Here is a 27,423-nt window from a genome sequence, read left to right as displayed (position 1 = left end):
ACACAGGCTAAATTGACTCAGAATGTATGGCTACTTCCTTAAAATCCAACATGTCTGCCATTTTAATTATGCATGATTGTCTCATTATGTATTTCATAATGCTGAAAGATGGCTATAGACACGTCATATGATGTGTTAAAAGCAGCATAGCATTATAAATGTAGAAAAAAAAGGCATATTTTGGTGGCAATATTTGAAGTCACGATAGGGGCCACTAGGGGGCGCTATTGTAGGAACTTAAAATTGTCTAGGGATTGTTTCAGAAATGAAGTCTCAGTCAGCCAGGAGTCAAGTCAGAAATCTCAGAGAGCTTTATTCACGAATCCGGAGACCTACGTCGTGTTGCTAACAGACGCAGTCTGATGTTACAAACAGGGAAACACTTTTTATACTTCACTGACAGTTCAGACAAGACATGACATCTCCATTAATGGTACGCAAACTTGTTTACGACATAGTTAACCAAAGAGTCAACCATATCTATAAGGCTGTATCCCATAACGACCAAGGGCCATGGAATTCAGTCAAGATTGACCCCAAGACAGTAAATAAGGTCTTAGGGCGCCAGCCGTCGAGAAGAGGCCTACCCAGCCTCCTTCGAGGACACACACACACCTAAGCCATGGTACACACATACACAGCATTGACACACGCACATACATCCAGACATCATGGCATACGCACACACTTTCAGCAAGGCTGCAACCATGCGCTCACCATGAAGACACATACACACCCAGCGGGACTGCACACTCACACACCCAGCATGGCTGCGCAAACACCTTGAACATGGAATTCCACAGTTGTTAACACATAAATCTCTCCTTCACTTTCTGCTTACAGCAGCGTCTCTTTCTTCAGCTTTGCACAGACCATACCAAAAGAGTAAATGGTTGAATATAGCCTGTACTTAAATGGAAACACCTTTAAGGCCAAAATTTCTCACTACACTATGTGTTGGGGTCCATTTAAATTTTTGATCACTAGGGGTAGTACTATACCTGCACCAAGTTTCATGCTTTCTGCAAAAACTGAACGATTCAGGTAAAAATCTGGCCTTAGCCGCTGTACTATTATACAATACAACAAATTAACAGTTTCGTACCTGTGAAGATTTAAAGTGAGAGGGATATATCAAAATCAGGATTCTTCACAATCTGTTAAAAGAGCATGCATCATTAAAACAACAGCCTCTCACTCATTCACCTACCGGATCCACGAGACGAAATACACTTCATTGGCGCTAGTTATGATGCTAAACTTAGCCTACTCATCATGCTAACACCTGTATAAGTATATATACTCTTTTGATCCCGTGAGGGAAATTTGGTCTCTGCATTTATCCTAATCCATGAATTAGTGAAACATACACAGCACACAGTGAGTGAGGTGAAGCACTAACCAGGAGCAGTGAGCTGCCTGCTACAGCAGCTAGAGGTGGATTTTGTCGTTCGTTCTCATGACACAGTTCGCGTCGTTCAGTTCGCCAAGATGATTCGTTCTGAATCGTTCGTTCTTTCGTTCATTTGCATTTCCGGTAGCCTACAACGTAGTTCAGCAGTGAATCATGGGATGCAGGTTCTCAGCTCCTCGTTTGTGAAAACGGTCAACACAACACTGTAATTGTAGCGGCAAATATAGCTGCAACTTCATGATTATGTGTACTTTTAGACAAAACAGCAGTAGCTAATGTGTTCATTCACCTTGACATTACATATTGAAGGTAAATAGAGTAGACTACGGCTAGATCAGCTAATTTCTTTTTAAAAAATGTGTTAATTCATAAAGGAACAAACCCAGTAGGCTATGCCGACAAACATGTTTAAAGGCTTGGCAGAAAGATTATATTGATGAAAAGGTTTCAAGTCCCCATTTTGCCAAGGCTACAGAGCCATAATCCCTCTGCTTCTTCTGCTTCACTCTGCCAAGAACGAGTGACTGACTTAACGAGAACGACAGACCGAAGTGAAACAGGTGGGGGGTCTTGGCGTGAGAACGAACGAACGAACGAACGAGACAGATTGAAGAGACATTTATTAACCTGGCATGACACAGAAAATACAAAGACAGCATGCATTTACCACTAGACAGATATTTAAATGTAAATGCCAATATTGAAATGCAAAATGGAGTTGTTAATGTAAACCATTATCGTTATTTTTTTATCGTATGCTCTCCCACTAGTCTCACTAGCCCATTTGTTTCTTTCATGGAAACGGTTGCTATGCTTTCATGCCTCTCATTGGCTAATTCGATGAGAACGTTTTAGAAACAATACAGATAACAGCATACGATTGGTTTGGCTCTCGCTTTAGGAAGCTGGCATTTACAGCAGCACTAGGTCAGTGTGATTCAGCGACGAACGAAAGAACGAACAAGAACTGGAAAGGCGGACCAGTTCAGGTCGTTCATTTTAAAGACCCGTTCAAAGGAACTAGTTCGTTCGCGACCGACCCACCTCTAACAGCAGCGCTCGGGGAGCAGTGAGGGGTTAGATGGCTTGCTCAAGGGCACTTCAGCCGTGGATGTGGGCATGGGAGAGCAGTGCTCAACCACTTCCACCACCCACATTTTTCCTACTGGGGCGGCGATCGAACCGGCAACCCTTCTGTTACAAGCCTGAAACCTTAACCAGTAGGCCACGGCTGGCCTGTATACAAAGTAGAGGGTGACACGGGAATCAATTTTCACTCCCGTCCCATCCCGAGCCCGCACAAATACTTCCGTCATATCCCGATCACGTGACAGCCCCCCCAAAAAAATTCTGTCCCGCAAAATCCCGAGAGAAAGACTTCCGAATCCCGTCCCGCTCCCTATGTTGATGTCTAAAGTTATCCGACTGTTAGGCTACCCAGTAGCGTGCAGTGACCATACATTTTGGTAGGGCAGAAAGCCTTGTCTAACTTTTCTTTAATAGCCGATCATTTTGGGCTACATTAAAATTACATATTTTACAGGACTTTGTTGTAGGCTATGCTTAAATCATTTCATAGTCAGAATTGTAGATCTCATCCCATCAGTTAAGTTTGCACAGTTCTCATCACGTTAAACCAGCGAAGCATATGGGTAAACAAAACTATTTTTTGTGTTCCGCCAGGGTTATGCGATAAATATATTGTAACAATCTTGCAAAGTTGTCTCAAAATGGTCTTTATTGGTTACGCACCAAAAACACGAACGTCATTAAACAGGCAATACAAGGGAGGTCAATTAAACAAGCACGATACACAAACAGGGTAGTCACATACAATACACGGGGTAAACACATGAGGTACAACATAAAGAAAGACTATACCAGCTAACACATACATGACAAGGTAAACGCCATTACTCATACTAAAACCAACATCAACATTACACACACACGCACACGCACAGCATTATGGGAGTACAGTGATAACAGCTAGGCTCAGATCATTACACAGCCCCCCGAGACTTAGTCCATGTCCCCTTGACTCAAGTCTTACCCTACGTCAGTCCATGAGCCTGGCTGGGACGCGACGCTGGCGTTGTGGGCGCCCCGCTGTCGCGGCGGTGACTTCCGGTGAAGGCTGCACGGTGATCGGTGTTAGAGCCACAGCTCCATTGTCACCAAGTTCCACAGAGTCAGTGTCAAAGTCTCCACGACCCTCAGCTGAGGCCAGGGGTCGATACGGGGCCAGTCGATCACGGTGGAGAGCCACAACTCTCCGACGCTTAATCAGTCTCACACGATAGACCACATCAGACAGCTTCTCTAAGACATCGCACGGCCCGACCCACTGGCTAGTGAGTTTCGGGGAAATGCCTTTCTTTCTCTCCGGGCAGTACACCCACACTTTATCGCCGGTCTGGAACTCCTGGCCGCGACAGCGCGTATCGTAAGCTCGCTTTTGACGTATTCCAGCTTCACTCATAGCCTGCCGGGCCAACTCGTGTACTCCCTTCAGTCTCTCGCGTAGCTGCTTGTAGTATTCCAGCCCTGGCTTACCTCCAATCTCCGCTTCCGGAGGCGAACCGAACACCAAGTCCACCGGCGTGCGTAGCTCTCGCCCGAACATCAGAGCTGCCGGTGTGCATTTCGTTGACTCTTGCACCGCTGTGCGATATGCCCATAGCACCAGGGGCAAGTGTAAGTCCCAGTCCTTTTGTCGGCGGTCGGCCAATATGGCCAGCTGCACTGCTAGCGTCCGGTTAAACCGTTCGACCAGCCCGTCGCTTTGTGGATGCAGCGGTGTCGTTCTCGTTTTCCGGATGCCCATGCGCTGGCAAACCTCAGCAAACACCTCCGCCTCGAAATTCCGCCCTTGGTCGCTGTGGAGCTCTTCCGGTGCCCCGAACTGGCAGAACATCTCAGTGACCAGTCTGTCCGCCGTCGTGTGGGCGCTCTGATCTGGCACTGCATACGCCTCCGGCCACTTAGTGAAATAGTCCATAGCTACGAGCACGTAGCGATTTCCCCGCTCTGTGACTGGCAGTGGGCCCATGATATCGACGGCTACCCGCTCCATGGGAGCCCCGACTGCGTATTGCTGCAGCGGAGCGTGCGAGCGTCGCGTGGGGCCCTTCTTCGCTGTGCAGGCGTCACAGCAGTGAACATGCAGTTCAACGTCCAGCCTGCATCCCGGCCAATAGAAGTGGCTTCTCAGCCGACGAAGAGTTTTTGCGATGCCGAAATGAGCCGCCCCCACAGCCCCATGTACCTGTTCCAGTACACGGGCTCGTAATCCAGCAGGAACCAGCAACTGGAAAATGTCAGATTGTCGATCGGGGGCTCGCCAGTGTCTATACAACAGTCCTTGACGTGCTACTATTCCCGGCCACTGAATAAATCGCTTTGGTCTCTGGATCGAGTGCTGATACGTCAGTCCATGGCGGTCGCTGACCGGCTTCGATCCATGACCACACTCGGCCAAGCGTGGCGTCCTCCGATTGCGCCTTCCGGATCTCCTCCCTCGACATCACGTCCACCGGCGACTGCGCGTCCATGGCCTCAGCTGCCGCTCTGCAGTGCTGTGTTGTGGCGTTGGGCTGCGGTGCGTTGTCTCTCTCGCTGGCGTGAAGCTGGCGAGCGGTGGCTCTCTTGATGGCGCGGCGCTGGCGAGCGTTGAAAACAGCGACTCTCTCTCTCTCTGCCAGCGGTGATGCAGCCTGTAGCCGACGAGCGGGCTCCGGTTGAGCCGCTGTCAGGCTCCTCTCCTCCCTCCGGTGGCAGTGCTGGCACTGGTCTGCTGCACATGGACGCCTGGACAGGGCATCCGCGTTGCCGTGAAGGCGACCCGCCCGGTGTCGAATCTCCATGTCGTAGTCCTGGAGCGCCTCCAGCCAGCGAGCCAGCTGGCCCTCTGGTTCTTTGAAGTTCAGCAGCCAGGTGAGCGATGCATGGTCCGTTCTCAGCAGGAACCGTTTGCCGTAGAGGTAGGTTCGGAAATGGCGCACTGCCACCACCACAGCCAACAGTTCTCTGCGGGTCACGCAGTAGTTCTTCTCCGCTCGGTCCAGTGAGCGGCTGAAGTATGCGACCACCTGCTCGCCCTGCTCGCCTGCTTGAGAGAGGACGGCGCCGACGCCCACGTCGCTGGCGTCGGTGTCCAGGATGAACGGCAGTTGAGGGTCAGGGAAAGCGAGGACTGGGGCCTCACATAGCGCCCTCCGCAGCCACCGGAATGCCACGTCGCACTCTCGCGTCCACTCGAAGAGCTGGCCTTTGTGCGTCAAACGATGCAGCGGGCTGGCGACTGTAGCAAAGTCCCGGATGAAACGCCGGTAATATGACGCCAGGCCCAAGAAGCTCCGCAGCTCAGCACCATCGCGCGGAACAGGCCAACGTCTTACCGTCTCCACCTTAGCTGGGTCGGTGGCCACTCCGGCGGCCCCCACGACATGGCCCAGGAATCCGGTTTTCCTCCGGAACAGGTGGCACTTTTTCGGGTGCAGTTTGAGCCCAGCACCCCGTATGGCGTCGAACACCTTTTCCAGATGTCCTATGGCACCGGTGAAGTCTGTTGCATGACACAGGATGTCGTCCAGGTAAACCACGCAGCATGTTCGTGGAATGCCCGCCAGGACACGCTCCATCAGCCGCTCAAAGTTCGCTGGCCCGTTGCATAGGCCGAACGGAAGTACCCGGAACTGCCACAGCCCTTGCCCGATGGTAAACGCTGTCTTCGGCCGAGCTTCCGGGGCTAGCTCAATCTGCCAGTAGCCACTGCGTAAGTCCAGCGAGCTAAACCAACAGGAGCCGGCAATGCTGTCCAGCGCATCGTCAATGCGGGGGAGCGGGTAGGAGTCTTTCCGGGTTACCTGGTTGAGGCGCCTGTAGTCAACACAGAACCGCCACGAGCCGTCCTTCTTCCGGACGAGTACAGCCGGCGCAGCCCAGGGACTACTGCTTGGCTCTATCACTCCTGCTGCGGCCATTTCCTTGATCTTTTCTTCAGCTGCTTGTCGTTTGGCGAACGGTAAGCGATGAGGCTGAAGTCGGATGGGCCGAGCATTTCCGGTGTCGATATCGTGTTGGACCAGGCTCGTTCGGGTGCAGTCCTCATCTCTTGCAGCGAAGATGTCGGTGTACGCTGCTAGTAGTCTCCGCACCTGGCTACCCTGTGCTTCACTCAGCCCCTCACAGCTACGAGTGCAGAGTTCATTTACGGCTTGCCTTGTCTCTACAGAGGGCCGCGCTCTCTGAGTGGAGAGTGGTGATTGCTCAACCCACGCTCCTGGCTCCTCTCTAGTGGGCGTGAGCTGAGCAGTGGCGAACTCAGCAAGCGGACCTGGACGAGACCTGTTGTTTTCGCGGGCTTGAGTTTCGCGGGCTTGTGTGGGGAGGGGCGGAGACTCAGCAAGCGGACCTGGATGAGACCTGTTGTTTCCGCGGGCTTGTGTAGGGAGGGGCGGAGTCTTGGATGGCGAGCACTCTTCGCGAGTTTGCTTCCTGCGGGCTTGTGTGGAGCGAGTTGGAGAGTTCTTCGTCGCGCCAGCTCTCCGCACTTCATGCTCTGTTTTCCCCGCCGTGTGCAACACTACGCTGCTCGTCCCTAAGTGTAGTGTGAACCGGGAAATGTCCACCACAGCCCCCCATTTCTCTAGCACGTCCAGGCCGAGAATGCAATCATCCTGAATGCTAGCCAACCAAAGCCGGCGGCTCGCCGTCTCACCGTTGATGCACACGCACACCACTTTTTGTCCATACAGTTCCGCTCGCTCTCCGGTAACTGTTGTGATGCGCGTTTTTGTCTTTTCCCAGCCTCTGGGTCTGGCTACCAGCGTGCCGGGTAAGAGACCGGGGCGCACAAGCGAGATGGTGGAGCCAGTATCGATCAAGGCGCGACACCGAGTCCCATCTAGCGTGCAGTCCACATACAGTCCTCTGGTTTGGCCGAGCCGGCCCAGCCGTATGCAATCCATAGCCCCTCCCGCCGTGCAACCTTCTTCTAGTAACTGGGGTGCGAGCGTGAGGGGTGCCGGGGCTGGGCAGTACCACGCGATGTGTCCCGGCTCGCCACACCGGTGGCATCCGTCTCCGCTGGCCGGCCTCTTCCACTCGCGTGGGCGCCGTTGTGGTGGCTGTGCCGTGGTCTGCCGCGTCACCTCCATCGATGGCTGGCGTACGCAATGCCGCGACTCTGTTGTGCGGAAGATGTTTTCCACCCGTTCCGCTTCCGCGAGCGCCACGGACAGCGAGCTGGGGGCGCTCAGGCGAAGGTGTTCTTTTAGCCGCTCTGGGTGGATGCCTCGCACGAACGCTTCCAGTGCCATCTCTTCATGTAGACCCTGGCTGTACGTTGGGTAGCCCCGCCGGGCATACAGCTGCAGGTCAGCCGCGAACTTGCCCAGTCTCTCGTCCTTGTGTCGCCGTCTGGAAGCGAGTTGTTCTCTGGCATCGCTGATGAAGATTCTCTGGCCGAATCGTCGTTGCAGAGCTGCTTCGATTGCGGTCCAGCTTACTTGCTCCGCCGGTGGCAGGTCTTCTAATACTTGTAGCGCTTCCCCCTCCAGGGCCAACGCCACCCGTACGCCCGTTCTCTCCGCCGACCAGCCATTCAGCTCGGCTGCCAGCCGGACCTGTACCAGGTATGTCGCCAGCGGCCTTTCGCCATTGTAGTGGGGCAACTTTACGCTGGGGCGCCCTTCTACCGCCGCCGTCGCACCGAGGACCGGCCGGTTTCCATCGCTCCCGTGTGGAGCGGGTTCAAGTGGCGGGATGCTGCCATCAGCCCGGTTCGTTTCCTCCTGTGGCTGGGGGCGGGTCTCTTCATCACGGTCACGCTGCAGGCTGGCTCCGTCTGCTGGGCTCAGCAGGTGGCCATGGGCGAGCGTGCTGTCGAAGAGCCGTCTTGGCAGGAAACTCATCATCGCCAGGTAATCAGTTGCAGCTTTCTCCTCCCGTCCAGTAGGGGTCGTCATCCCACTTCTGACACCAATGTAACAATCTTGCAAAGTTGTCTCAAAATGGTCTTTATTGGTTACGCACCAAAAACACGAACGTCATTAAACAGGCAACACAAGGGAGGTCAATTAAACAAGCACGATACACAAACAGGGTAGTCACATACAATACACGGGGTAAACACATGAGGTACAACATAAAGAAAGACTATACCAGCTAACACATACATGACAAGGTAAACGCCATTACTCATACTAAAACCAACATCAACATTACACACACACGCACAGCATTATGGGAGTACAGTGATAACAGCTAGGCTCAGATCATTACAATATTGAGGAATGCGATCGTCGAGGTGCCATGCCCCAACATTGCATGACACATTAAACTCAACGAGAATCGCTTTCCCGGCTCGTGCAATTGAATAGAGCTGTCCTTTGCTGACACTTTCGCCTGTAACTGTTTCTTTGCATCCATTTTGCCTTATACCTAGGGCCTAGTCGCTGAAGCTGATTGATTGTGAAGGGGATAAGTTAACCTGCTACGGAGCAGGTTAGTTCTGTGCCATAAATTCCCATGGTTACTAAACTGGGATTCACGTTAACCTCATTAATGGAACGGAATTCTCACTAAAATTAGCGAGACTTAACGAAATAAGCCAAGTTTGGCCTTTAGCGAGGTTGATGGAATACCCCCGGGGCAGCTGCTTTGTCTTGCTCTGATAGGTTACCAATCAACAACAAACGTATTGTGGGTTGTAATTGGTTCTCTTTTCTAAAACGAAATGCCTCACGTCTTTGGGCGCACTCTGCATACCCCGCCAGCTCCCGTCTATTATTTCCTGTCCCGTCCCAATCACGTTACCAACAGTGACATTTACTCCGTACTGCGGGAAACCCGCGGGAATACCGTGACCCGCGGGAGTCCCGAAAAATTGTCACCCTCTAATACAAAGTTCACAAGGACAAATTAATGCCTAGGCAACTTGAACACACAGCAAATCGACACAGGTTAACATTAAGCATTTCTACTTTGGTTAAGAGTCACTTTCTAACCGTTTTAAGCACATTACATAGGCTACAAATGTATATTCACGACAGATATTATTCACTCACATACCTTCAACAGATGCTTCTCGTACGTACACTGAGAGCATCGAGTGTGTGGCACCTACCAAGTGGCTAACGGGGGTGGGAACTACCAATTAACTTAGGATACTAACATATATTCTTGCAATAAACCTTACAGGACTATGCGAGATATCTCAATTGCCATAACAATAAAAACAAAACATGAAAAATGAAACCGAGACTAATTGTTTGTGTGTGCATTCTTCGTATCACCCCTGTATGTATTCTAACACCCCTTTCATAATCAGAAAGGTAAATCCTGGAACACGTTTGGTGAAATGTATACTACTATTCACTTCACTACATGTGTGTGTGCATCTGTGTGTGTGTTGTTTATATGTGTGTGTCTGTGTTTGTGTGTGCATGCATTCATGTGTGTGTATGTAGCTGATATGGCCCCCCATGAACAGAATTCCATGAAACTTGCTATGCATTCAGAGCATGTCAGCCAAAGATGCCTGCTATTACAACCAATTTTTACACCATTTTTAACTAGTGGCGCAAAATTACAAATGAGTGGCATTGTGAATGAATTTCATTTGATGTTAATTTTTCCCTAATATCATGTCATTATCATGTCACAAGTCTGAGATTTTTTCATGTGCAGGAGAAACAATGGGAAAAGGAGCTGGAGACAATTGTATAATATCTGAACCAAAATTTGAGAACATCACCAGATCCCCGGGAGAGTCTGTTCTCCTGCTCTGCTCCTGTACTAACCTGCAGACCAAACCTGATAAGATTAAGTGGAAGATAAATAACAAGAAAGAGTATTTTGAGTTAACTGTAAAACTGAGTGAAGATGAAAAAAAGCGTTATAGTGGTAGAGTCCAGACATTCAGTGACAGTTCTCCAGGAAACGCATCTCTGCTTCTATCTAACCTGACTGAAGAGGACCAGGGAGAATACACGTGTGAGATTGAAAGCAACAGAAATGGAAGAATCCGAGAAATCACACTCATCATTCAAAGTAATCAATTAAAAAAATATTCAGTTTGATTTTTCACCAGATTTTTGCCTAGTTATAACGTCAAAATATAAGGTGTCATTGTCTGATATTTTCTAATGAGCAGAAGAAGGAGCTGGAGAAGGCTGTATATTATCTGAACCTAAAGATGAAAACATCACCAGATCCCCAGGAGAGTCTGTTCTCCTGTCCTGCTCCTGTACTGACCTGCAGATCAAACTGGAAGAGATTAAGTGGGAATTTATTAACAAGAAATATTTTTATGAGTTGACTGGAGATCTGAGCCCAGTAGAAAAGGTGCGTTACAGTGGTAGAGTCCAGACATTCAGTGACAGTTCTCCAGGAAATGCATCTCTGCTTCTATCTAACCTGACTGAAGAGGACCAGGGAGAATACATGTGTGTGATCAAAAGCAAAGAAAGAACAATCACACTCATTGTTAAAGGTAAGCAGTTTCATTTTTGTTCATTACATGTTGATTTTTGCCTAATTATCTTAATATATAATATAAAGGGGTCGTTGTCTGGGGTTTTCTCATGAGCAGGAGAAAGTGAGGGGGCAGGAGCAGGGGCAGAATCATGGGCCAGATCCTCCAGCATTGTGTTGATTATCATCATCCTGCTGATGGGCATACTGGGAACAGCTGCAGTCATCTGCTGGAGATACAGAAGTAAACACATCAACATTCACACAGGGGACCTATTCCAAGAATGTAGATTACTGATAAGCTAATGTGATGCTCAGTGATTTCTAACAGATAACTATTAGTAACATTCAGCAAATATCTCCTCATGATCTGCTAGCTCTACATTCTCTGAGAAGACTATTAAAAAATGTTTTTCTTACACAGCCCTAGCTCCGTCAATTGGAAACAAAGTGGGGGCAGCCTGTCTTCTAAACGATAACAAAACACATTGTGGAGTTTTTCAAGGAGCACTGAGAGGAGGAGTGAGCTACCTGTCTGGTGTATTTAGTTTGGTCTTTGGTTCAAATGTTATGCAAGTTCATGTAAAGTTGTCTTGGACAGAAGAGTTTGCTAAGAAACATAAATGTAACCCCTTTTTCTCCCCTATGTCTCAACATATACTGGAGTCACATTCATAAACAGACTAAACATAAAACAGGATCCTAGGTTCTCCATTTGCTGAATTTACCGTCTACCATCTAAGTTAGGGAATAGTAACACTAGTAGAAAAGGTAAGTATTATACCTGAGTAGTAGCAAAGTAATCTGTTAGTGTCAATAGAATAATTAACTGTTGCGGTGCCTCCACTGAAGAATTACTTTACCAGTGCCCTGGTATAAATGTGTAAATCCTCAGAAATGTAAAGTGATTAAAGTTACTTCCACCTGTATGGGTTATCCTAAATGAGATACTATGCGACCATGTAAGGAGACTTGAAACATTAAACATTTATTGTACCCTTTATCTTTTAACTTCTTGTATTCAGTTTAATATGAAATAAGAAAATAAAGAAACACAAAATATATTATTTCAATATGGCCAGAAGTTTAAACCCTTTTTAAAAGTTTAATCACTAACTTTCAATTAAATTTTAATGAATTATATTGTAGACTTGCCTACAGCACACTTCTAAATAGTAAGCTTAATGTATGGTAAGTCAATTCAATATTAATTCACCCTCTATGCAATGCCACAGTTAGTTTACATTAATTCAACTTTTACCCTGAACAATGGCTACATGAAATACACCATAATACTGTCACGGACAATTCGTGTTACCCAATATGTGTCTTTGTTACACAACAAGTGACCATATGAAAGTTCAAGTAGGTCTATTAGTTAAAATGGTACCATATGAAAACTAAACCAAGCGCTTGGATTTGAAACTAACGTTGGGGCCCAGTCGTCACGTTGGTGCACATAATGTATAATCCAAGGAATGTCAGTAATCCATGTTAGTAAAGAAACGATTAACGCAGGCTGCTTTTACACAGTCCCATGTCGTTATCTTTCCTTGGCTTCACTTTGGTACTCACGCAACCTCGAACTGCTGCAAAATGGCGTGACCTCACACGCTGGCCAGTAGAACGATGTCCCGGCAAGCGTTTGGTATAGCTGGTTGAGCAGGCTACCTCAGCTTCACTTGTCCGCCGTCCGTTGCTTCCCTCACACACACACACACGGGAACGGTAGTCTCTGGCGAACCACAGTTCAGGCACACAGCAAGTCAGCTACTTAACTAGAAGCTAGCCCCAGCTTCAAGTTAGCCTCAGAACTCAGTGGTAATGGAGACCACGCTGTTGCCGTTGGTCGAAGAGAAACAGTCTTAACTTCGATATAAAACCGAACTTGTTGGACTACAATGCATAAACAGCAAACTTGCTTTTATAGTTATTAACTGTATACAATATTTGGGCCGAATATCACAGTTTCAAGTCCCCAAACATTAGTTCTCCTACCGAGTAGAAACGTGGCTGCTGCTTCACTTCCTCTAGGGGGAAATCAGAGCTTCCTCCCTCCAGCGGAAACAATTATTTTTACCTAAAAAAAGATAATCTAATGTCCTATTGATCTATAGCCAACCACCATGAACAACATTTATTAGAGATTGGTTTAATCATAGAAAGAAAATACATATAGTGCAATTAACTGCTAGAAAACTAAATTAGGGGATTCTGGGAAATTGAGTCCCACAGCTTAAATGTAGAGAAATAGGGAAATAGTGAGATGGGTCCAGTAACACATATTTCTAAAGGGTCCTACACACTCCCCCCACCAAATTTCAGCATGCCCCCATGCTGTACTAGAGTTAAACCCCAAATTAGGCTCACATAAACCCCCGACTACATGATAAGTCAACAATCTATGCTGAGTCTAAGTACAAAGGTTTAGCACATTTATACAAGTCCTACATAAAGCTTGAGGACTGCACCACCAGGCATGTACTTTATGACAGTGATCAGGAAACTGAGCAGTTTCTATTTTTACTGCAGAACGAACACTACAACCCTTAGAGGTCACAGTTTCTCGAGTGGGCTCTCCTAAAGAGTCATAAGTAAACCTCTCAGCAGGTCTTCTCTCTCTTTCCGACCTTCTAACCACGCACGGGGGATCAGATCTCTCTACATGTAACTCTTCTGTAGGTACATTCTCTAAACCACAGTCTGGACTACCCATAGTTTCTCCAAGAGCTAGCTCCTCTTCATCCGCCAGTAGTTCGGCAGCAGACTCATAATCTTCGGCCTCAGACCCAGCCGGTTCAGACTCAGAGAGCAGTTCTGGTAAATCAACTTCAACTGTAGGCTTAGACTCTAAGGCTGGTGGTTCTGCCATAACCACAACAGCCTCGTTTGGCTCCAAAGGCACCAATTCTGGAGCTTTCGGTCCAGAGGCCTCGATCACTTCAGGTTCTGTAACGTGCATAAGGTCTTCCAGGTAAGCCCCGAATTCAGATTCTGAGTCTGAAGAACAATACTCTCTCTGAGACTCAACTATTGAATCAGAAATCTGTGCGGGAGCTCTATTGTTTTCCTTAGCCTTCCTTCGCCTCATGGCTCTGGGAGAACAAGCAGGCCTGGGCACAGAATCGCCACTCAGTCTAACTTCTTGCCCTAATGGTAGAATGTGATTTCGGTGCATCACCTTCACTGGCCCAGCCCCCTCAACAGGTCTCAGACGATACACAGGGAGGTCAGACATCTGGCTTTCGATCACATAAGGATTTGCACTCCAGCGGTCAGCTAGCTTGTGCTTCCCCTTCAGGCCAAAGTTGCGAATCAGGACTCTATCTCCAGGACTCAGGCAGTGGTACCGCACCTTCTGATCATATCTCTCTTTATTTCCTTGATTCATCTTGGCTGCTGTGCTCTGAGCCAACTGGTAAGCTGCATGAAGTTCTCTCCTCATTCTTGACACATATTTGTTGTGCGAAGCTGTTGATGTACCATCTACAGACACACCAAAACAGATGTCTACCGGCAGTCTTGCTTCTCTTCCAAACATGAGGAAGTAAGGTGAGAATCCGGTGGCTTCGTTTGGAGTGCAGTTGTATGCGTGTACAAGGTGAGCTATGTGCTGACTCCATTTCTGTTTTTCCTTTGGGTCTAGTGTCCCCAACATATTCAAAAGTGTCCGATTAAACCTTTCCGGTTGTGGATCACCTTGAGGATGATAGGGAGAAGTTCGGGATTTTCTCACACCTAACATTGTCAACATTTCTTTCACTAATTGGCTTTCAAAATCCCTGCCTTGATCCGAATGTATGCGTGTTGGAAGACCATAATGGATGAAATATTTCTCCCACAATGTTCTAGCCACGGTTATGGCTTTCTGATCTCGTGTGGGAAAAGCTTGCGCATAACGCGTAAAGTGGTCTGTTACAATTCACACGTTGCACACATTACGGCTATCTGGTTCAATAGATAGAAAATCAATACAAACAAGATCAAGTGGCCCGGAGCTGTGCATATGGAGCAAGGGTGCAGCTTTCTGGGGCAGGGTCTTTCTCTTTATGCACCGCTCACATGTCTTGCAGTATGATTCCACATCAACTTTCATACGCGGCCAGAAAAATCTGTCGCGGACTAGGGCATATGTCTTATCAAATCCTAAATGTCCAGTCTGGTCGTGCAGGTATTTTAAGACAAAACTCTGGAACTGTTTTGGCAGCACAAGTTGCTTTCTTATTCGTCCATCAGACAACCTCAGTGTTCGATAGAGTAGATCTTGCTCAACTGAGAATTTGTCCCATTGTCTTTTGAAGAGTTTGACGTCTGGATGGTCTATCTTGATACTGTCAGCAGGTTTACGCTGCTGCACAGCAAGCAACACTTCACCCAGGCACGGATCAGTTTGCTGAGCTGCCAGCAGCTCGCTTGGGCTGAACTTGGGCAACTGGTCTGTCACCACAGCTGCTGTTTGACAATAGGCTTTGGGTAGAGCAGAGACATGAGCTCCAATTTGCCAAATGACACCAGGATAGGAAAAGTGACTTGCTCCTGTCCCTGTTGACACAGACTGGCAAAGTGCTCGTACTTCAGGAACTGCCATCTCATGCCACTCATTAGCAGATGACAAATGTAGATGTGGGCGTCTTGACAGTGAATCTGCATCAATGTTGTTTCGCCCTGGCCTATATTTCAAACTGAAGTTGTAGGTTGACAAAGCAGATAACCATCGGTGGCCGGTGGCATCAAGTTTCGCCGATGTCAGAATATAGGTCAAGGGATTGTTGTCTGTTCTCACTTCAAATTCAGACCCATACAGGTAGTCATGTAGTCTGTCCACCACAGCCCACTTCAGAGCTAAAAACTCTAATTTATGTGCGGGGTAGTTTTTCTCTGATGGAGACAGACTTCTGCTAATGAATGCCACAGGCCGCAGTCCTTCATCATATTGTTGGTACAATACGCCTCCCAGACCATCCGTACTAGCATCAACATGCAACACGTAGGGTCTCTGAGAGTCAGCAAATGCCAACACTGGCGCCTGTGTCAACCGGGTCTTCAGCTCTTGGAAAGCACTTTCACATCGATCACTCCACCTGGAGCCAAAAGGTTCCGAGGGCTTGAAGAAGGTCTTATTGTTGACTGGCTCTCCTGTTTTAACTTCCTTTGATCGTGAATGGGATGGATACCCTTGAAGCAATTCATTAAGAGGGCGACACAATCTCGAAAAATCTTTCACAAAACGTCTATAGTAGCCACAGAATCCCAAAAAGGATCTGAGCTCTGTCACTGTCTTAGGTCTGGGCCAGGAGACGACAGCTTCTATCTTCGCTGGATCAGTGGATATTCCATCTTGAGACACTATGTGCCCTACATAGGTGACGGAGGTTCGGCCGAATTGACACTTATCCAGCGACAGCTTTAGGCCTTCCTCCTTCAGTCGGTCCAAGACCTTTAGCAACCTCTCTTCATGCTCTTCGATGGTTCTGCCAAAGACAACCAAGTCATCAAGGTACACCAGGACTTCCAGGAAGTTCATGTCTCCAATGGTTCGTTCCATTACTCTCTGAAAAGTTGCAGGTGCTCCGGAGATACCTTGAGGCATGCGTTCAAATTGATAAAAGCCCAGCGGACAGATGAACGCCGTTTTCTCCTTGTCGCCCTCGCTCATTGGTATTTGGTAGTATCCGCTCCTCAAATCCATGACGCTGAACCACTTACTTCCAGACAATGAGTGTAAAGCGTCCTCAATCCTTGGAACGGTATATTGGTCAGGTATAGTTCTTCGATTCAGAGTTCTGTAATCCACACACATTCTTACTTTCCCAGTCTTCTTGCGAACAACCACAATCGGCGATGCGTAGGGGCTTCGGGATTCAGAAATGATGCCATGCTTTTGAAGTTCCTGCAAGTGTTGCCGGACATCCTCCAGGTCAGCAGGTGGTAAGCGTCGAGATCTCTCTCTAAATGGTCTTGAATCGGTCAGTCTTATTTCATGCTTGGTACTTCGGGAACACCCCACATCCCACTCATGACATGAAAAGACATCCTTTCTCTCCATCATCTTCTCACATAGACGACGTTTGGCACTTTCTGGCATAGGAGAGTTTCCAAAATCAAAAGACCTCACATTGAGTGTGGCAGATGATTCAATTTCAGTTTTAGCATTCAGTTGTGGCACCAATGCAACAGGAAAGACATGAGCCAAGGGAGTTCCTCGTTTCAGGACAATTTCCTTGGCAGAGATGTTCTTGACAGTCACGGTGATACGTTTGTGGGACACAACTGATGCAGGATGCACTTCGGGCCTCACCTGGAGCTCGTCATGACATGACATATCTTTAGGCTGGTCTATGAGTGCTAAACTGTCATTGAAATCACCAGGAAACTTGGTTACACCGGTAACATGTAGCAGTTGGCCTGGATGAAGGGTCAAAGACTTATGCTGCATAAACCAGACTGTTCCATGCTTTCCAGTCTCCTCTGGTGAAACATCTGTCTGGGCAATGGACTGATAAGCTTCTTTAATCATGGGATGAATGCTCAAAGTGCTTAAAAATCCCTCACCAGCTTTCTCTCTACAGGAGTCAAACAACTTTTTTACTAAACTGGTGTTCGTACCTACCAGAATGGCTATGCCCTCCTCTTTCACAGGGTCTGGACACACCAGTGCTAAGGTGTCAACTGTCTGGGGCACACCAGCCACACCTTCAGTAAATTCAAGCCTGATAGGAAGATAACCATCATAAGGGTATTTATGGGAACTTAATCCCCATATCTCAAGGTTCTCAACAGGCTGAAGAGCTAAATGTTTCAGGTAGGTACTGTAAAAGCTCCTACACAAAATTGTGACCTGTGAACCACTATCTAACAATGCTTTTGCATACACTCCTTCTATTTGAACAGGTACGACTGAGGTAGGTCCCACTAAACCTTCAGGAAACCCAGTATTAGCAGCAGAGGAACAATTTGTGGAACGCAATTCTTTGGGAGCCCCGCGCCGTTCCCTCACCGAGCTCCGGCGGAGTTTCCCTGCTTCTTATGCATTCTCAACAACTTCTGATTAACTCGTCTTAAGTCTTCAGAGCCCTGACATTCTGGCTTAGTATGTCCATCTTCACCACACTTGTAACAAAAAACACCTGGTGGAAGGGATCTAGGTGTTTTCATGTTAGGTGGAACCCTCTGAGCTGCAGCTTCAGACACTCGGACATCAGACTCCGTCTTTGGCACTTCAACACTCGAAGTAACTGTAGCTACACTCAACAGTCTGGACACTTGCGAAGACAATTCTCGAACTTCGTTCCTCAGACTGTCTAACTCAGGAACTGCAGGTGCTGCAGGAACAGTTGAGGTGGCAACTTTAGCTGTTTTCCTCACACCCTCTCTGGCACTGACCCAGTTCTCTTCTTCTCTCACCTCTTTCATCAGTTGGGAAAAAGAAGGGGGATCTTGAAGAGTGTGGCTCATCTGTACACGCAATGCAACCATGTTGTTGGTCAGTGCACCTTTAATCAGCTGTTCCAATCGCGCTCTGTTCATGCCTTCAGCAGCAATGCCTCCCTTCAGTAGGGCTCGATGAAGTAGCTTATCCAATCGGTATAAGAACACAGACAGCTTTTCTCCCTCCTCTTGATAGGTGTGTCGGAACTTAGCCATGAGGTCTGGCCCACTCTCTGTAGTGCCATAGGCTGTTTCCAGAGCGGCTAGATAATCTGTGGCAGTAGCTGAAGGATTGCTGACCTTCAAAAATCTAACAATGTCAGCAGCAGGTCCCTTCAAACTTTTAACAATGCGCTGCTTTTTAGCTGCATCACTACACTGCCACTCACTTATCATTTGAGCAGCCTGCTCCATCCAGGCATCATATTCCTCTTCACCTGCTGGAACAGGTTTCAGTCCAGAAAACAATCTCAATTTTCTATAGCTAGGCCCATCGGCAGATCCCTGACAACACTTGTCTACTAGCCTACCTATAGCGTTCACTAAATCCATGTTCATATCTGGCTTTGGAGGTGGATCTTTAGAAACAATGGCCTTAACATCCTCTAGGGTTTTTCCCTCTATCTGCAGCAGTGTCAACAGCTTTGAGTGGAAATCTGCCTCAGGATCTGGAACTACAAGACTTTGAACTAAATGTACAATCCAAGGCCCTGCTTCTCCTTCAATGCCTACTTCCGGAGGTACAGCATCAGGAGTTAAATCAGCGCTAGTCTGCACTAGTACAAACAACTTACGACCAGAAATGTCCCCACGGCGACCACATATCTTTGTGAGACCAAAGACTTTCACCGTGTTCAACACCTTTGTGATAGTGTCATCCACTACTTCTATGGGCACGTTGCCCAAAACAAGGGCACGAGAGAGGCTAACATTCTCTTCTCGACTCCACTCCACAACCTTAGAAAGCTCCATGTCATTTGCAACAAGCAATAATCAATTAAAGACAATAAATAAACTTCACTGTTTTCAATAACACAATAATAGACTGATTCAACTTATCTGGTAAACAAGACAATCCCAGCGGTGCCTCCAAAATGTAACCCCTTTTTCTCCCCTATGTCTCAACATATACTGGAGTCACATTCATAAACAGACTAAACATAAAACAGGATCCTAGGTTCTCCATTTGCTGAATTTACCGTCTACCATCTAAGTTAGGGAATAGTAACACTAGTAGAAAAGGTAAGTATTATACCTGAGTAGTAGCAAAGTAATCTGTTAGTGTCAATAGAATAATTAACTGTTGCGGTGCCTCCACTGAAGAATTACTTTACCAGTGCCCTGGTATAAATGTGTAAATCCTCAGAAATGTAAAGTGATTAAAGTTACTTCCACCTGTATGGGTTATCCTAAATGAGATACTATGCGACCATGTAAGGAGACTTGAAACATTAAACATTTATTGTACCCTTTATCTTTTAACTTCTTGTATTCAGTTTAATATGAAATAAGAAAATAAAGAAACACAAAATATATTATTTCAATATGGCCAGAAGTTTAAACCCTTTTTAAAAGTTTAATCACTAACTTTCAATTAAATTTTAATGAATTATATTGTAGACTTGCCTACAGCACACTTCTAAATAGTAAGCTTAATGTATGGTAAGTCAATTCAATATTAATTCACCCTCTATGCAATGCCACAGTTAGTTTACATTAATTCAACTTTTACCCTGAACAATGGCTACATGAAATACACCATAATACTGTCACGGACAATTCGTGTTACCCAATATGTGTCTTTGTTACACAACAAGTGACCATATGAAAGTTCAAGTAGGTCTATTAGTTAAAATGGTACCATATGAAAACTAAACCAAGCGCTTGGATTTGAAACTAACGTTGGGGCCCAGTCGTCACGTTGGTGCACATAATCAGGGCTGCCAACTTTTCAAAAAACCTTGGAGTGAGATTTGGTGGGGCCAACCAAAATTTTGCTGCGTAAATTTTTGTTTGGCTCATTCAGCATTATACCGTACAGTACAGTAAAAAAAACGTACATCAGTGGTTCTCAGGTGTAGGGACCAGGCATGGATGGATTATGAGCTTTCGGGCCCCTGGGCCCAGATGTATTAAGGGCTCCCCACTAATTGTCGCATATGTGGAAGGGTTTTTTATTTTTTATTTGTTTAATGTGATTTCCTGTATTCTGGTGCATTTTGGGAATGGGCAATACTAAATTCAATCAGATTCATAGCCTACATCCTGATGTGTTGATATTGAGGCAATGATTCCATGCAAAGGCTTGGGCTTCAGGGCCCCCTGACACCTTGGGCCCCTGGGTCTGGGCCCGGAAGGCCCGTGCAGTAATCCATCCCTGGGACCAGGGTCCCAGAGTTATATGAACACTGGTATCAAAGGGATCTAGCCTACTACTAGGACCATGGGCGTCGGAGGCATTGTGAAAGTGGGTTGGACATTGCAGCGGGGGGTATGGGGGTCCTCCCCCAGAAATTTTTTTTTGGACTAGATGCAATTCCCTGAATTCTGGTACATTTTAACAGGTTATTTAGATACTTCTATATAACAAAATAAAGCCAGCCTACGAAATTAATAAAAAGTAAATCATGCATAATTTAAAAATTACTCAATAGGCTACTTGGCTACACAATAAGGTTTCCATTACAGCACCGCGGACGTTCAATGAACGCATGAAAGCGGATGGTTTGTTTGAAATCCCGACACTCTTTCAACTACATGGAACGTAATAGTGATCATCAAATACCTCCCCAGATTTCAGTGCCCATCAGTCCCAACATTTAACAATATAATCAAACAGTCCAAAAGTAAATTAAATATCAAACTAAACCGAAAATGACATGCTTTTGAAGGCCTACCAGTATGCCGCTCCAAGAAACGCATGTCTCAAAATAAAACTCGCATAAGAAATAAAGGGCTGTCTCGAATACAATCCTGCCCCTAAAGGCCTGTACTTTGTCTTAAGACCCCGGCCATAATTTGAGAATTTACAGTATCTAACAAACTGGCTTCAGATATCCAACAGAGTGAATAGAGATTGTGCAGTCTTAGCTGTGGTTAGTGACGTGATGCTGTTAATGGGGAGTTTTACATAGCCTAGCGTAAACCTATAGGTTATTATTTATTTGGCGTACCTATAAGGCTTTTTACATTATCAAAAGTGAGGGGGACGACTGATCTCTTGAACACTGCGGGGGATTTGGTGCTTGTCACTGTGTGTGTGACAGAAGCGGAATGGGAGAATGCGTGTAACAAAAAAAAGTTTATGAGCGATTTACGCGCAAATGGGAGAATCCAATGAAAATGACAATGAAGCACTAAACAGATGCTGAAAACAGCACTGGTATTTCGCACGGCAAAAGTGGGGGGGGGGGGGGGTCCAAACTAACAATTTAAAAAAGTGGGTGGGTGTTTTGTAAGAATTTAAGAAATCAGGTGCACTTTCAAAATAAATTCAGAGATCAGACTTGCTTATTTTTATGGAAATATTTGTGCTGTAGCCTAAGCTATTTTGCACTTAAGAATTATAACCATGCACACACAGGTGGAATAGTTATAGTGATATTGCAATAAGTTCACAACCACAAAAACATATGCTACATTTCACAGTTCAGAAATTTTCAAAAATGTGTGTACATTTCAGCACTCCATGAAATTATGCAGAAGTGGTCACCTGTGTTATTCAGCTAGTTTATTTAAGATAATATATTGGTCATTGTAATGGCCATAGCCTATAGCCTACATGCTATTAATTTTTCAGGATGTACCCATTATCTGCATGATGTGAATGTTTGCATATGGCTTATGTCAGGCTTTATATCAATATTTGTGTCTCGTTATTTGATTTTCTTCATATTTTTGCATTGTCACTAGGAAGCATGCCAATATAAATATATTCATTTATCTGTAATGGGATTGGCTGGAACCTGACAATATAAGAACCATGATAGTGGGATAATCTATGGCTGAGCAATTTACAAAAATGTATGTAGGCCTACTGACAAATAGTTTACATTAGAATACATTATAATTTCGCCCCAATGAGGCTATGTAGAAATGTGTTGCAATTTCAAAACCGGATTACTCAGGAACCACTTATTGCACAGAGGCATGCTTTATATCCTCGTATTCGGTAGGTTTGCTGTTTATTGTGAAATAGGGTTTTCCACGTGTTGTGTGAAGGGTTAGTGAAATATTAAACCGAGAGTAATGGGTAAATGCAAATATGATTAGCCTAAATTGCACGTCGGTTCAATGTTAATTCTCTCGCGAACCATTTATCGCAGCAACTTGGCGCTAATATCATTGGAAAGCTTAGATTCCGCACGTTCACATGATGTGTGATATCATATGTATAGGTTTAGTTTAGTTGAACCTCATCTGCCAGGTATTTGACCTACCAGGTTGACACGTCAGCGTGAAAAATACTCAATAATACTCAAAGCATACCTGAAGCCGGGGAAATGCGGGGGGGATGCGCCTGGGATGGCTTCTGAAGTAGCATCGCAAATGAGAGAACATTTTGAAAATTCCACAGACAGGGGTTCTCTAACTTCTCTTGAACCCTCTCACCGTCTCTGAAAGCATAACCGTGGCTCAACAGGTAGATCTATAGATAGGCTAAACTCATTTTTCAGGCATCTGACCGACCGGGTTGACACTTCAGCGTGAGAAATCAGGGGTGTGGCGTGTGAGCGTGTGAAACTAATCAAATGCGTGTGTCTCACGGCCAATGCGTGAGAGTTGGCACCTATGCATAATGTATAATCCAAGGAATGTCAGTAATCCATGTTAGTAAAGAAACGATTAACGCAGGCTGCTTTTACACAGTCCCATGTCGTTATCTTTCCTTGGCTTCACTTTGGTACTCACGCAACCTCGAACTGCTGCAAAATGGCGTGACCTCACACGCTGGCCAGTAGAACGATGTCCCGGCAAGCGTTTGGTATAGCTGGTTGAGCAGGCTACCTCAGCTTCACTTGTCCTCCGTCCGTTGCTTCCCTCACACACACACACACGGGAACGGTAGTCTCTGGCGAACCACAGTTCAGGCACACAGCAAGTCAGCTACTTAACTAGAAGCTAGCCCCAGCTTCAAGTTAGCCTCAGAACTCAGTGGTAATGGAGACCACGCTGTTGCCGTTGGTCGAAGAGAAACAGTCTTAACTTCGATATAAAACCGAACTTGTTGGACTACAATGCATAAACAGCAAACTTGCTTTTATAGTTATTAACTGTATACAATATTTGGGCCGAATATCACAGTTTCAAGTCCCCAAACATTAGTTCTCCTACCGAAACGTGGCTGCTGCTTCACTTCCTCTAGGGGGAAATCAGAGCTTCCTCCCTCCAGCGGAAACAATTATTTTTACCTAAAAAGATAATCTAATGTCCTATTGATCTATAGCCAACCACCATGAACAACATTTATTAGAGATTGGTTTAATCATAGAAAGAAAATACATATAGTGCAATTAACTGCTAGAAAACTAAATTAGGGGATTCTGGGAAATTGAGTCCCACAGCTTAAATGTAGAGAAATAGGGAAATAGTGAAATGGGTCCAGTAACACATATTTCTAAAGGGTCCTACATAAACATAAACAAATGTGACGTCATCCAACATCGCTTACTCTACCTGTGACTCAGAATGGTAGACCTTTACGTTTTAAGTTAACCTTTGAGTTAATTACTGACCCAGGTTCTTGGAATAGCCCTTTTAACACACACATTATAACACATGATGTATACAGTAATAGCTTATACAATACCCTCTAGAATTATTGGCACCTCTGCTAAAGTTGACTAAAAACAGGTATAGAAAATAATCTGTTGGTGATTTATTGTAATCTCACAATGAAAACAATGAGGAAATCCAATTTTGAAGGGAAGCAAATTTATTCAGAGAAAAAAAGAATCTCATAAAGAAATATATATATATATTTTTTTTAAAAACATGTTACACACAATTAATGCCACCCCTACGTATAATATCTTCTTAAAGAATAATTCCGGTATTTAGCACTTTGAGTCCCTTTTCCGGATTGTTTTGGATGAACTAGAGTGGTGGACACCGAAATTTTGACGATGGGTTCTGTCTCGACTTTCTGACTCGTTTTGAATTGCCTTTGACTGGCTGGCTATGGGCATGCACAAACATGTCCTTAAAACACCTCACAACCATGTATAAACTTCCGCTCAATATTTGAGCCTGAAGCATAGACAGTAAAAGAAGGTCTCGCGGAAAGACTACAACCAAATGTAAACAGCCCCCGTTTCCGTTTCCGGTGGCGCAGTAATATCAGCGAGCAATGAGTCTTCCAACAGAAATCAATGAGATTTTACAAACTGGCAAATAAAACAAGACAGAAACTGTATTTCGCTACGCTACTTGTTTTGGAACATCAACGAACACCACTAACCACTCGGTGAGTTGCACAGTTTTGAAAACGAACATCAAGGGTTGTTTTAAGGACATGTTTGTGCATGCCTGTAGCCACTCTGAAGTAGTCAAAGGCGATTCAAAACGAGTCAGAAAAGTCGAGACAGGTCCCATCGCCAAAATGTTGGTGTCCACCACTCTAGTTCATCCAAAACAAACCAGAAAAGGGACTCGAAGTGCTAAATATCGGAATTATCCTTTAAGCCTTCCTTTGCCAGTAAAACAGCTCTTAATATTCTCTTATCACCCCATAAAGTTGGACAATACAAGGCAAGGGATTTTAGACCATTCGTCTTTACAAAATCTCCCCAAATTCCAGATTTATAGGTCCACACTTGTGCATCTGATGTGGCAATGGCCTAAGCTTGATTTTGTATTCAGCAAACCATTTTTGTTTTAATCTGGATGTTTGTTTTGGTTCATTCACCTGATTCACCCACTTTTAGTGTCTTGGCAGATATTGACAGATTTCCGTTGAAAATGTACAGGTTTTTCTTGGTGCATGCACCTTAATAAGGCTCCCAAGTTATTTGGTAATTAAAACAACCCCCACAATATAACATCCCCTCTACCATAATTCACATTAGGCATGGGTTTTTTTTCAGTATAGTCATTCTTCTATGTATGCCAAACCCACCTGCATGCCCTGTAAATCTCTATTAGTCTATTAGCAGTGAGGTCACATTTGAAGATTTTTTGGGGGGACTTAGTTACCCCAAGATTATACCTTTTTCTGTTACTCTCCAACAGTGGTTCTTATTGATTTTTTTTGCCTCTCTTACCATCACAATTTGTCCTCATTGTTTTCATTGTGAGATTACAATAAATCCCCAAAAGATTATTTTTTTTTATATCTGTCAACTTTACCAAAGGTGGCAATAATTCTGGAGGTTACTGTATACACATGATAATACATCCACATAACAAATAATGTACACATGATAACAAATATTATTATTATCCTGCCCTCTAAGAGAGAAGAAATGAACCATCAGACAGCAGAGGGGAACACTCAGGGCAGGATCAACAGCAGAACGAGGTGAACATCTCCCATCTCCCTTACTAACTAACCATCACACACACACACAGACACACACACAGGCACACACACACACACACACATACATCCTTTGTTCTGAATGCAAGTTCTAAATGCAAACACAGGCATAGAGGAATAACAAGAATATCTTTATCACAACAAATGTATTCTGGATTTCTCAACAATATTTCAACTGCACTGGAGTTAGAATGGGGGTGAGATAAGAGGAGAAGCAGCTACACTCATGTGCATGTGTTCAAAGTCATTCACTCTGCTGTCTGTGTCTCTAGGATGTTACTTACACCACAGTAGTCCATGGGAACACAGCCAGAGCAGCACCCAGAGATGCCAACACTGAGGAGGCCACGGAATATGCCAGCGGCAGACCAGACGGAGTACGACTAACCAGACCTCATAAGACACATGATACATACACACACACACTTGCATGTCCATCTGCACACAGAGATGTGTGTCTGTGTGCATAAGTTGATTTTTACTTTATTGGATCTTTTAATAGGATGTGACCTACTCAACTGTCGACCATGGAAACAGAGCTAGACCACCCCCCAAAGAGATCAACACAGAGGAGAAGACGGAATATTCCAGCATTCGACTGGACAGAGTCTGACAAACAGAAGTAATGTGAGAAGTGGCGTCTGTCTTCCCCAACAGGCACAAAATGACTAAATGATTTGGGGCTTGACTGTACTTGCCATTTAGGCCTATTCTTAATTAGTTTCTGTTTTTAAACAATCTTTTTGTTTATGTCATTGGAAATTATGTAAAATTATGAGTTATGTATGATCAATGTGGAATCAATAGTATATTAAATATAGTGTGCATATACAGACAGACATATTCTAAGAATAAAATATTGAAGAGAGAAACATGGTTGTGTGTATTAATATCTGTGTCATTAACTACAGCCTGCTTTCTTAAACAGCTTTTGCCAGCTCATTATGTTAGGAACATAGGCCTATACAAGCATGTGATAGTTTTTACATTTGCATTTATTCATTTAGCAGACTTTTCATCCAAAGTGACCATTCTATCACCAGGGACTACATTGTCCACAGAGAAACTTGGGGTGAAGTGCCTTGTTCAAGGGCATTTAATTGAACACACACAGGTATTGAACACACACAAGTTGTGAATCCACAACTTTCCAGGCTACTGCATGCCACTACGCTACCACCGCCCCTGCAGTTTTTGACAGCATGTAACAGTTTAGTGGAAGAACATGTCACATTTGGTGTCTGCCTTAATATATAATCCAATGCCATGAGCTGGGGCCTTTTATTTTATTAGCCCATAGCTTGGGAAATTAGCTTATTTGTCAACTACCCCAGAGCTCCCTTTTAGCTATAGGCTAGCTGGTGTAACCCACTCCAAGTGCATTATGCTAAGCTAGGCTAACAGAGTCAGATTGGGTGTTTGCACGCACAGAAAGGCATCAAAGTTTTGCAGAGGTAACAAAAAGTGGTAAGCAACACAGAGCTGAGAACATTTGTAGTAGAGGGCTATTACACTGATGGGTGCGAAACAGACGGCTGTGTACTTCTTGTCTGCTACCCAACCA

The 27,423-nt window shown here is 45.4% G+C and overlaps 1 protein-coding gene across 2 annotated transcripts in view; it reads left to right on the top strand.

Moving 5' to 3' along the window:
* LOC143136196 (uncharacterized) overlaps nt 1-26,731 on the top strand; it is a 38,100-nt gene extending 11,369 nt beyond the window's left edge. Inside the window, exons 2-7 of one of the 2 annotated variants that reach the window (XM_076296763.1) lie at nt 10,109-10,471; nt 10,575-10,913; nt 11,013-11,138; nt 25,777-25,841; nt 26,132-26,236; nt 26,362-26,731. In XM_076296763.1, the coding sequence (XP_076152878.1) occupies nt 10,109-10,471; nt 10,575-10,913; nt 11,013-11,138; nt 25,777-25,841; nt 26,132-26,236; nt 26,362-26,472 (1,109 nt within the window). In that variant the 3' untranslated portion in view covers nt 26,473-26,731. Of the gene's footprint in view, nt 1-10,108; nt 10,472-10,574; nt 10,914-11,009; nt 11,139-25,776; nt 25,842-26,131; nt 26,237-26,361 lie in introns of both variants that reach the window. The other variant, XM_076296762.1, reaches the window with a different exon arrangement.
* Nucleotides 26,732-27,423: the final 692 nt, after the last annotated feature.

This window comes from Alosa pseudoharengus, unplaced genomic scaffold (genome assembly GCF_046254945.1).
Source record: "Alosa pseudoharengus isolate Yale_2024_CS ecotype anadromous, Long Island Sound unplaced genomic scaffold, YU_APseudo_1.1 YU_APseudo_1.1_scf_20, whole genome shotgun sequence".
In the NCBI taxonomy this organism is placed as follows: Eukaryota; Metazoa; Chordata; class Actinopteri; order Clupeiformes; family Clupeidae; genus Alosa; species Alosa pseudoharengus.
Note: the sequence above shows the minus strand (reverse complement) of the source record. Positions and strands in the feature narration are given on the sequence as shown.